This window comes from Trichosurus vulpecula, chromosome 1 (genome assembly GCF_011100635.1).
Source record: "Trichosurus vulpecula isolate mTriVul1 chromosome 1, mTriVul1.pri, whole genome shotgun sequence".
In the NCBI taxonomy this organism is placed as follows: Eukaryota; Metazoa; Chordata; class Mammalia; order Diprotodontia; family Phalangeridae; genus Trichosurus; species Trichosurus vulpecula.
Genome location: NC_050573.1, coordinates 477,892,841 through 477,905,271, shown reverse-complemented (window position 1 = coordinate 477,905,271; position 12,431 = coordinate 477,892,841). Strand labels below are relative to the sequence as shown.

The 12,431-nt window shown below is 35.9% G+C and overlaps 1 protein-coding gene across 1 annotated transcript in view; it reads left to right on the top strand.

Annotated features, from left to right (window-relative positions):
* LMNB1 (lamin B1) overlaps window positions 1-12,431 on the top strand; it is a 79,963-nt gene that overhangs the window by 49,039 nt on the left and 18,493 nt on the right. The window contains exons 7-9 of the mRNA XM_036742108.1: window positions 8,474-8,694; window positions 9,609-9,834; window positions 11,496-11,600. Coding sequence (XP_036598003.1) covers window positions 8,474-8,694; window positions 9,609-9,834; window positions 11,496-11,600 — 552 coding nt within the window. The remainder of the gene's footprint in view (window positions 1-8,473; window positions 8,695-9,608; window positions 9,835-11,495; window positions 11,601-12,431) is intronic.

Below are 12,431 nucleotides of genomic sequence, written 5' to 3'. Positions count from 1 at the left end.
GCTACTGCCACTACAGCCGATTTAGTCACTCTCAGGGCCTACTCCTGGTTTGCTGGGGCCAGGGCTGGACTGCATTCCTCTGTTACCCAGGTCTGTCAGATCTTTCCGACTGACCTTGTGAATTGTCTTTAGTGTTTGTGAGTTGGGAAGTCTGGAAATAGCCACAGCTGCCAGCAAACCCCTAAGGTTTGCTCTGTGTTTACTGGGGCCTACTCTCTGCTGGTGCGGCCAGTGCTAGACTGGGCTCCTCTCTCAGCCTGGTGCAGCAGACCTTTCCTATTAACCTTCCAGGTTGTCTTGGGCTGGAAATTTGTTTCGCTCTGTCTTTTTGTGGGTTCTGCTGCTCTAGAATTTTAGTCATTTTTTACATGTGTTTGGAGGGGTTTAGGGGAGAGCTCAAGTGAGTCCCTGCCTTTACTCCACTATCTTGGCTCCACCCCAACTTGCTCATTCTTTAGGATTAGAACATTTATTTTCCAATTAATTTTTCAGTAATACTTGAGAGGCCCTTCATTGAATGTAATTTTTATTGCCTTTTCCTTCCAAGAATTTGGATGCTTTGCCATTATATTAATTCATTGTCTGTGGTTCATTTTAAGAAAGGCAGATTCCCTGATTTTCTCTTTTAATTAGGTCTACTTTTGTTTTGTCTTAGATTGTGATTGCTACCCTTGCTTTTTTTTTTTAACTTCTGCTGAAGCATAGTAGATTCTGCCTCCCCCCCTTACATAGACATTGTGTATCTTTTTGTTTCAAGTGTATTTTTTGTAAACAATATATTGTTGGATTCTGGTTTCTCATCTGTTCAGCTATCCTCTTCTGTTTCATGGGTGAATCAATCCTATTCACATTTACATTTATGATTGCTGATTGTATTTTCCTCTATCCTATTCTCTTACAGTTATCCTTCTCTTGTATATTTTTTAGTACTATCCTTCTACCCTGTTCCCTCCTCAGTAGTCTGTTTTGCTTCTGACTACCACCTCTCTTTATTTGCCTTCCTTTTTAAACTCCTGCCCCAGCCTCTCTAGCCCTTATTTTCTTAACCCCTTTCCTTCCCACTTCCTGTTGGGTAAAATGAATTTCTGTGCCCACCTGCATATGTATGTGTACACTTTCCTCCTTGAACTAGTTCAGATTAGAGTGAGATTCAAATGTTGTCTGCTCCACCCCCACTCCCATTCTTCCATTATATAAACTCTTCCGTGTGTGCCCCATTTATATAAAATACATTTCCCCATTCCTACTCACTTTTCCCCTCTCTCACAATACATCCTTCTTTCTCATACTTCCATTCTGCTTCTGAGATCATCCCAACATAATAGCATTATTTGCAGGCCCTCTAAGTTGTTGCCTTTAAAAAGCCTTAAAAAAAAAGTTCCTTTTTTAGGAGGATCAGTGACATCACAGAGTTATGTCTTCAGTTGGGCATGAATTGGATTTAATTGAGGCAGAGTTGCACAAGGTTGTCAGACTCTCTCCCAGTTTTTGAAGTCCAGTGGCAAGATAAAAGTCAAGATGACTGGCAATGGCCTGGGATGCAGTGGATGACCTTGGTGTTTTCAGGTCTCACTAAGCTCTAAGTGCGCCTGCTTTAGCTGCCTCCGTGGCCATTGGAATAAATTGTTCTCATTAGCCCATTCCACCAGGGGAAGTCTTCACATGCGGGGGGATGACATCTCCCTTGCTTGCCAACAAGTTTTAGATCTGTTAGTCACACTCAACCTGGTTTAGCCCGTCTGCCAAGATGGTCTTACCAAGGTGTGGCCACTGCTCGTGCTGCCTCTTCTTGGAGCCACAGGTGAGAATCGAGTGACAGATGGATATCAGAGGTAAATGAGCAGCCCTGAAAAGTTAAGAGGGATTATATGTTTTATCGTTCCCTGTAAGATCGTAAACAGTTTAACCTTTAGTTCCTTATTTGTAACTTTTTTCATTCATGTTTATCTTTTTCTGTTTTTCTTCAGTCTTATGTTTGAATGTCAGATTTTCCATTTAGCTCTGGTCTTTTTATCAGGAGTGCTTGAAAGTCTTCTGTTTCATCGAATGTCTCGAGCACACTGCCCCCCCCCCCCACTTTTTTTTTTTGGCCTATTAGATCATACTCAGTTTTTGCTAGATAGGTTATTCTTGGTTGTAATCTTAGCTTCTTTGTTTTCCAGAATATCATATTCCAAGGCCTCTGATTCTTTAGTGTAGAAGCTACTAAATCTTGTGTGATCCTGACTGTGGCTTCATGAATTATTTTTTTCTGTCCACTTATTGTTTTTTCTTCTTGACCTGGGAGTTCTGGATTTGAGTTACAATATTCCTGGGAATTTGTTTTCATTTTGGCATTTGTCTTTACAAAGTGACTGGTAGAGTCTTTCATTTTCTACTTTACCATCTAGTTCTATAATGTTTGGGCAGTTTTCCTCTGCAGTTTCTTGAGATATGATGTCTAGGTTCTTTTTTTGGTTCTTGACTTTCAGGTAGTCCAGTGATTCTTACATTATCTCTCATTATTCTGTTTTCCAGGTCAGTTGTTTTTTTCGATGAGATATTTCACATTTTCTTCTGCTTCTTCAGTTTTTAACTTTTTAAAAATTGTTTCTTGATGTCTAATGTATCCATTAGCTTGCCTATGGCCATTTTTAATGTGTTATTTTTGTCAGTATTTTGTGTCCTTTTACCAAGATGTTCATTCTCCTTTTGTAATTTTCTTGAATAACTCTCATTTCTTTAATTACATTTTCCTCTAGTGGTCTTATTTGATTCAAAAATTTTTTTTTTGCACATTTATTTATGTCTTTAATTCTTCTAGGAATTCTTAATTGGATTTGTGTCCAGTCACATTTTTCTTTGAGACTTTGCTTGTAGATGTTTTCATGATAGTGTTGTCTTCTGTATTTGTGTCTTTAAGCTTCCTTGATACCATACTAGCTTTCTATAGTCAGGTTATTTTTGTTTGTTTGCTTGCTTATTTTTCCAACCTACTTCTTGACTTTGTATTCTATGTTAATGTTGTCCTCTGCTCTCTTCTTGGGGGAAGGAGGTGGATCTCCAGCCTCAGTTTCTATCTTTTCTGTCATTCTGCTTTCATAGCACACTTCTTGGTGCTTCAAAAGTGCTATGATGAGGTGGGGGGTGGGGAGAGGGAAAGTTTGTTTATTGCCCTCCTGGTTTGCTCTCTGCAAGTTCCTGATCTGGTTTTGGTTTGCATCTGCTTGTTTATGCTTGGTTGATTGAGTTTCCACAGACTGCTGCTAGACTCATTCACTATTAGTCTGCTGGGAGGTGCTGCAGAATTCCTAGATCTCCCCTCGTTTTGATCTCCTACCCCCATTTATTCCACTGTAGGCTTATGTGTAGGGTCTTTACTCTGCACTTAGTCTCAGAGCCACATAGCTAAGCTTCTGGAACTTGTTCCTTGCTCCCTTCGTAGGGAGGGTCCCTGCTCCTTCTTGATCACAATTATTGCTCTCACCCTGGACCAGAATTGGGTAATGGGTGACAGAACTAGCAAATGACTCCTATTCCTGTTCCCACTGCTAGTGCAGAGGTCTTTTGGGATCTCTTTCTACACAGGTATTCAGTCCCCTAATTGTCCCTGGGTGCTGGCCTGCTTGGTTCCCACTATTGCCCATTGCTACTTCTGCCTGCTGCCACGTGCTCTTGAGAAGCCCCCCACTGCAGTGTCTGTAAACCTTACTGTCTTCCTAAGCTGCCCATGGCTGGTAAAATGACTCAAACTGTGACTTTTTTTTTTTTGGCTTTGTAAGTTGTTGAGGAGGAGCTAAGGCAAAAATGCTGCCTCTCACTCCACCATCTTGACTCTGCCGTGATGAAAGTATTTAGACATATAATTTTTCTCTGAAGAACTATTTTGGCTTTACTCCCCTGCCCGCCCCCAATTTTAGTATGTTGCCTTATTTCCTTATCTAATGAAATTATAACTTATTTCTATAATTTGTTCATTTACCCATGAATTCTTTGAAAGTTATTTAGTCTCTAATTGTTAATCCTTTCTTCATTGGCCTTTTATTAAATGTAATTTTATTGCATTGTAGTCTGTAAAGAATGTGTTTTATATTACTATTTTTCTGCATTTGTTTGTGAGGTTTTTATGTCAATCATCAGGGTTTTTTTAAAGATGATATAAATAGATAAAATATATCTATACTCCTTGTTATCCCAGGCCTTTTTTTAAAACATGGTTTTCATGGATTCCCGTGAATTTTAAATTGTTTCTTCTTGATCTGTTTTTCTGGTCAGTTGCTTTTGAGTACATAAACTTCACATTTTCTTCTATTTCTTTCATTCTTTTTGTTTCTAACATTTCTTATTGCTTCATAGAGTTATTGATTTCCCTTCGGGTTCCTCTAATTTCATGATGCCTGTTACTTGGTTAAAGTTTACCACTTTATGTTCTAAAGAATTTTCTCCTCATTTTTTCCTTGGTTTATTTCTTCCAGACAGTCATGTAGTTCTTGTAGAAAATCTTTTTTTTTCCTTTGAACCTGCCTACAAGTGTTAGAGAGTCTCTCTTTCCTTCTAGATTAGATTTTTTTTTTTAGTATCTTTGACTCTTATTATAATTCTTTCCAGTGGTCTGTATGCTCATGTGTTTATTTATATCTCCCCAGTCTTAGTTCCTGAACTTTGGCTTTGAGCCAGGACTAGGATGCACTTCCTGCTGAGCACTGGGTAAAGTTATTAGTCTGCCTGATTTCAACCTGGCAGTAGGGATGAAAATAATACCTGTACCCTGAAGGTCTTCAGTTTTGGTTTTTTTGTGGTTTTTTTTTTTTAAGGTTTTTTGTCTTCAGCAGTGTTCCTCAATTTTCTTCTGGTCATATAATTAAATTATCATTGTCACAGCAACATTAGTAACAATAATAGCTAGCATTTATTTAGCACCTATACATTCCAGGCCCAGTATTCAGCACTTTGTATTATATCATATTTATATTACCTCATTTGATCCTCACAACAATTCTGACAGGTAGGTGCTATTATCATCTTCATTTTATAGTTGAAGAAACTAAGGCAAACAGGGATTAAGTTACTTGCCCAAGGTCACACAGCTGCATGAGTCACCCAAAGTTAGATAATAGTCATTTGATTTGACAAGTTCAGAAGTTTTTGGTCCTGACCTGGATATATCAGACCTCTATTTTGTTATCAGATTGATAAAGAGCAGCTTCAGTACCCCCAGCAGAGTATCTCTCTGACTTCATCTCTTTTTCCCCTGATTCTTACTAGATAATCTCTCACTGGGTTCTTGCCATAGCCTACTCAAAATCTAGCTACCTCCTCTTTAGAAAAGCCTTCATTTCTATTACTTAGCTCTGAAAGTTCAGTGGCCCTTCTCTTTTCCCACAGTTCCATTCTTCCTCTTAACACACATCAGGATTTTCTTTTGCTCCTTCAGATCCATTCTTTTTTTCATGTTAAAGCATTTATTTTGTCATTGAAGGGGCTCCCTTCCTCCATCTTCTAGGAGGGAAACCAGCCTGTGCTTTGAGGCTAAATAACAATCAGTTGGACATTAGAGAAATAAAAGTCTCACCCACTCTATGCAGATCCCTGAAAGGTTCACACTGCTGTTGAGATGGACATTTTTGTTCCTTTGTCATTCTTGTCAGCTCCTTTGGAGTACAGTTGTGGCAAATGTATGTTTATATATACGCACCAACATGCCATATTATTTATCTGTGGGCTTGGGTCCAAAGTTGACACATTCAGCCTGAAAACTGTTCTTTCTACCATTTCACTCCTTTACCTTGCCCCACACTCTGCACTCTTTGCCTTCACCTTTGTAGTCAGTCCTATAAAAGTGAAGAATGTGATGGTTGTGGTGGTGAGTGAATCCAGCAGCAAGATGCAAAAAGTATTACTGGGACCAATGGCAAAGGTAAACTTGGGCTTTGCAAGAGAGTTTTGATTGGGCCAGGAGGGAATAGCATGAATTTTCACCTATCAGAGTAATCCTCAGTCTAGATTGGTTTTGTAAGCTTTGTCTTTTTGACATGCTCAACAGAAGAAGGTACTGTGTAACTTACTCAAATTCATCATTAATCCCCATTTATTTCTTATTAGGAAAAAAATATTAACAGCCTATACTTTGGATACTGATACAGTATCAAACCCATGAAAAACTAATAAGATGATTTCTATTTTTATATATAATAGTAATTATTGATAATAATATAATAAAGAATCTAAGAGGCGAGGAGCAAAGGAAATCATGTAATTTTAGACCTAGAAGGGACCTTAGGATCTTAGAGGACATTTTTAGAGGAAACCAAAAAAGAGCTTAAAGGGTCATATATAACTAATAATGGCAAACCTGAGACTAAAACCTAGCATTTTTAATCACCTAGCAGTGTTACAAGTTTAAAATGATTCAAGATTTCCTGGGTTATGTGCTTTAATTTGTTCCCTTTCCACAACCAGAACTTGAAAATTATTTTTTTGTTTCTCTATATCTAAAGATTTGTTAAGAATATTATCTTTAAACCACAAAATATGAAATGGGCCTTTTCAGGTATCCACCCCTTTTCCTTTCCCTCTGCTTTGTTCCAGTAATTAGTTTATTTCTTTTTAGCAGTTACATATCATGTACTTTTCACATTTGAAGTCTGGGGTAAAGAAAGTAGAATAGGCTTTTAAAAAAAATTTTGTTACCTCCTCATTCCTCCATAGCTCACACTTTGGGTTAGGTGGCATATAATTGTTTGATTAGTTAGCATAATGAAATAAGTAATTGTGTAGTTGTCAGGTTTTTTTTTTTGATTGAACACCATATCTCAAAATATTTTGAGCTGAAAGATTGATTGGTTGATTTGGAAATTATATACATTAGAAAGACTTTGTGAGAGAATTATGTACCGGCAAGGGAATAAGAACAGTAGTTGTAGTAATTTCCTTGTGTGCCCCAGTAGATTGTGTCGCATGCAAGTTTTTTTGTTTAATTATCAATTTTCTTTTTACTCCCTGTCCCTTCCTTCCTCCTTCACCTATCCTTCGCCAAAAAGAAAAAAAATAAGCATAGTCAAACAAAGAAAATTTGTACATTGGCCATATCCAATTACACGTCTCGTTCTGATTTTTATTGGATCACCTTTTTGTCAAGATATGAGTTTCTCTGGAATCATAACTGATCATTGCATTTAACAGAGTCTTTCAAAATTGTTGTTCATTCAGTGTAGTTAAAGGGTGAGTATTATAGGAAAGATTTGACATAGGCTGGTCTCCTGTTGGTTTAGGTTCTGTATTAGAGCAAAATGAAACACTTGTAGAAGATTTGAATGTTAACAAAAGGATATAGCCCATAGCAGGGTGAGGATATTGAACAAAGATATTTAACAAGTTCATACAGTTGATTCAGCACACCGAGTTAATTAAATCTCAAGGACAGATTCAATATCTTTAAAGGCACATCTCATACGGAGGGAGGTTTGGTATAGCAAGCTTTCTGATGGCACAAAAAACTGGATTTCCTTTGTGGCACCTTATATCTTCTTCACAGTAGAAGAGTAAATGTTGCTATAATTTTTACATTAATTTTTAGACAGAAGTAAAAAATTTTAAAAGACCCCTTTTCCTTTTTGCTCCAGTGTTCAGAATTGACCATTTAATCAGTCTTTTCAAGGTTACTCTTACTGTTTTTTGTTGATGAAGAGATCTGTCATAGGGAAAGTTTAAGATTACCTGCTGAGCCACGTAGGTTTTCAGAAATGAATTGTCTGCTATAGCATGTGTGATTTTTTTCATTTGACTGAGTTGGCATTTTATCCCCTCAACCGCTGTAACTTCTACTTTAAAACTAGGGTTAACTTCTAATTAAAAAAGAACAAAACTGAAAAAATCCCATATTGAACACCTTATACTTGTTGTTCTTTAGGAACTGGTGTTGGGGGAACACAAATCACCCAGTAAACTTCCTGGTACTGCTTTCCTAATGTGTCATTATATTAATTCATATTAATGGAAGAAGCTTATGTCAAGATATACTAGTTTCCAGTATGTAGGATTTGAATCTTCAGGGGGTTTTCTTTCTTTTTTTTTTTTTTAAACACACAGTATTCAGAATTTGTTTTTAGTTTCCAAATATTTCACATATTCCCTTCTTTACTTTTATTAATACCTTTGAGATATCAAATTATCTTACAATTTCCAATTGTCCCAATACTAAGAGATTTCTATAAATGCAGAATAGAGGGAGCTTAAATTTAGAGAAAATTTGTAAGCATACCACATTTTATTTAGCATACTTTGGTTCATGTAATGTATATTTTAAGGACATAGGGCTTCATTTTCCTGAAAATGAGCTTTCTTTGATTCAATCCGCTCAATATATGTAATACAGCATCTATCTACCTATGTTTACTTATGTATATGTAAATTTGTTTGTTTTCCAACTTGCTGGTGATTGATTTTGTAGATTAGAATTTCTCTGGAAAACTTATATTTTTCTTTATATTTACAGTATAGAGCATGCTTGGATAGGATGCAAGAGCTGGAGGACTTGCTCGTTAAAGAAAGAGACAACTCTAGACGGCAGTTGTCTGATAAAGAAAGAGAAATGGCAGAAATAAGGAATCAAATGCAGCAACAATTAGATGAATATGAACAACTTCTAGATGTCAAGTTAGCCCTAGATGTGGAAATCCGTGCATACCGGAAACTGTTGGAGGTTGAGGAAGAAAGGTAAGAAATGAAGTGACGCTGGAAAATTGTCTTGCTTCCCCTTCCTATCCTGCTGTGATTTTTTTTTTTAAAGAAAGAATTTATATTTTTGTTTCAGCTCTTAAAGTTGGCCTTGTTATTTTTTGCCATTCATTTTTCCTTCTAAAGCTTTCAAAGAAAAAGAATAATAGAGCATAGTTCTCTCTTATAAGTAGAAAATATTGCAGTAAAACAGCACATTTTGCTGCTCGGTTATGTCTTCCAGGATGAGATTTTCTGTGGAACTTTAGCTTAGCTTATCTGTGTGATAGGAATGAAGTTTAAAAACGTGTTTTAAGGCATTACAGAGACTGATTATGATAAAAAAAATTCCATTAATATGTTTTGGTAATGGTTAGTGCCAACCCTTACAATAAGAGAATTATGATGCAGATTGTTTAAGGGAAACTTTAAAACATAAGACAAGATAGAAATGTAACATTTTGTCTCTTAACAGTATTGTTTTTATGAAGCCATTCTTACCAATGTATGCTTCTCCAGAAGAAATATAAAGAAATTTTCAGTAATTATAATATACAGCCCCAAGTGCTGATTAAATATATTAAAATTAAATGCTAGCTTCATGGAATTTACATAAATACATTCTAAAAATTATTATTCTACTGATTTTTGATAGTATTCAGATGACAGGAAAATTTTCAATTATTTTTGTTCACATTTTAAAGATGGGGCTATAAATGTGAAGTAACTGACTTGGGGTCAGTTTGGAGCCAGAAGTACAATCTAGAGTGATCTTCATCATTTGCGTACCAGTATTATATAGCAGAAAGTTATCAATACTTTATTTTAGAAAGCTAATCAGCTTCTATTTTAGTTGGGAATGGATAATATACATCATGAAAGCATCAAGTGAATCTTTCACCCTTTTTATATAGGTTGAAGCTTTCTCCAACCCCTTCTTCTCGTGTAACGGTGTCAAGAGCATCCTCCAGCCAAAGTGTTCGTACAACTAAAGGAAAGAGGAAAAGAGTTGATGTGGAAGAATCAGAAGCAAGTAGTAGCATCAGCATCTCTCATTCAGCCTCAGCTACTGGAAATGTTTGCATTGAAAAGATAGATGTTGATGGAAAATTTATCTGCCTAAAGAACACTTCTGAACAGGTAAAACAAAATTGTGTACCTACCTCCTTCAGAAAGCATGTTTGTTTGGAATGGTGTCTTTGACTTGGTATACTTTTCTTCTTTTCTTTGCATGAGTTTTTGAAATTAGTATCCCTTTCCTCTCACAGCCCCTCTCCAGTACTGTTTAAATACTTTCTATGTGCAAAGTGACTTAACCATTGAAGTTCAAATTGAATACAGTTGTATGTATCTGCTGTTTTTAAAAGTTTCATTCCGGAAGATTTACCATATTAAGCTGTCTTAGTAAACACTTTATCAGTTTTGTGTATTGTAAGAGAGGTCTTTAACCATGATAATGGGATTTGTGATGAGAAAAACTGGTGAGTTAATGAATTAAAAATTCTTTGGATAGTTTAATACCAGGAAAAATAGCTATGAGTGCAGACCAGATCCTTACAGAGATGGGTTTTTTTTTTCCCTTTAACAAATAAGATAATACTGTTATATGTAGACCAAAAGCAAAAACATTTCTTTTTGATAATAATTTGAGAAAACACTGTTTCAAAAAATAAAGGTCTAGTTTTTATACTAGGTTGTGAACAATTTTTCTGAATTTCCTATGACAGTTTAACAGGTAACTCAGTATTTAAGACAATTGCTTCTTCATCACCTCAGCAGTATGCAAACCAGGACCGTAATAGGGAGTCTAACACTGTGAGAGGAAACAGAATGGAAAAAGATTACCAAAGATATAACTGTTATGACCAGTGTTCTGTCTGCTGTCCTCTTGCATGTATTTTAGGGTCAAGGGCAGGTATAAGCCTGGTTTATGTAGAAGTCATCTTTTACCAGCCCAAAAATATTGAGTAACCACTTAGGCAGAGTTGATTGAGCTGAACCTGTAAAGAGGGTTTGGGGCTCCTTGTTATAGTCCCAAAAGTCACAGACAGCATAGCCACAACTAACCAGTATTATTTATTATGATGATCTTAGATAAGAGGAATGAGTTACAGGGTCAGATAAGAAGGCATTTTTTTCCTTCTTAAACTTAAGTTTTAAAGGTCTTAAAATTATCAAGTATTTGATATTGTAATTATGATTATAACAGCCAAGATAATGGTCCTATTACAAATTTAAGGACCTACTTGATTTATACTGTAAACTTTCAGAGATCTTTTTTTGTCACTGACTCAGCTAGTAACCCATATACACTTTATGTGATCTTTGAGAATTTTTATGTCTGAAATATGCATCTACAAATTGCAACCCTAACTGAACTGGTCATTAGATGACAAGTGCGTAGTCTTTTACCAGACTCAAAGCTTTTCATCTTAATAGGACTTAAGGTTTATATTCTGAGAAACCAGGGTCATTTCCACACTAGAACAATACTTATATTTGATTTAATAGCAAAATATAACTGGTGTTTGGGGTTTTTACCTTTTTTAAAAAATAAACTTGACTTTAAAATTAAGACTTTTAATTGTGAATTACATGCAGAAGTTCATCTTGCCAAATTAGAGGTCTTTCTTTTTTCAGAATGTGAAAATGTGAACCTTGAAAACCACAAGCAAAGAAATTAAACAGAAGCTTCCTTTTACTAAGTCAGCCTATGTTTGAGTAGCTTTAGAAGTTTATGAAGTTATTAACTACCTTTGTGTATGTTAGAAACAATCTTATTTCATATATTTTGTGCCTAGGATCAACCAATGGGAGGCTGGGAGATGATAAGAAAAATAGGAGATACATCTGTCAGTTATAAATATACTCCAAGATATGTATTGAAAGCAGGCCAGACTGTTACAGTAAGTGATTTTTTTTCTTGCTGGAAATAAGCTTTGCTTATTGTTTTAATTAGATTGGGGTGGGGTGGTGGGGAAGGGTTAGCTGTGATTTCATTAGGGTACGGACCTCTAAATAATAAAGTTGCATCTACCAATTCAGATCACCAACCTCTACTCTGTCATTTATAGTCAGATTTCTCTAGGGCACCTACCCAGGGATACAGAGCAAGTGCGTATCAGATACAGGTCTTAAATCTAGGTCTTCCTGATTCCAAATACCTCCATCCACTGTGTTAAATTGCCTAAGCTGTTTAATATTTCTTATTATTAGAAATCCAATTTTTCTTTAGAAAAAAAAAAGGTAAGCATTATAAGGTCTTGGATAACTTTTTTTCTTCTTTTCAGTTACTTTGAGAAATCCCTAAAAGAATAAGTATTTCTGTACTGGCTAATAGTGATATTTAACTGACAGGATGAATCACTAAATTTGGATTTCCCTTTTTGTTTTGTGAATACAGAAAAGCTATTTGCTTTTTACTGCTATTACAACTCAAATCTCATTTGGAAAACCATGCCTTGTTCAAATACTAAGATAATTACTTTTCCCAATCTCTAAAACTCGAGGGCACAGAAAGTCAGATGTGGTATTGCTTTGCATGTTGGCTGTTTGTGGTTGGCATCAAAGAGATGTGAAATTTTAGTTTGATTTGGAATTAAACACTGAACCATTTCTATCTTAGTGTATTCTGGAATATCAGTCACTCAACAAGCATTTTTGAAATGCTAGGCACTGCTTTAAGCACTGGCAATAAAAAAAAGACAGGCAATGTTGAGTGAAGACTTACATGGACT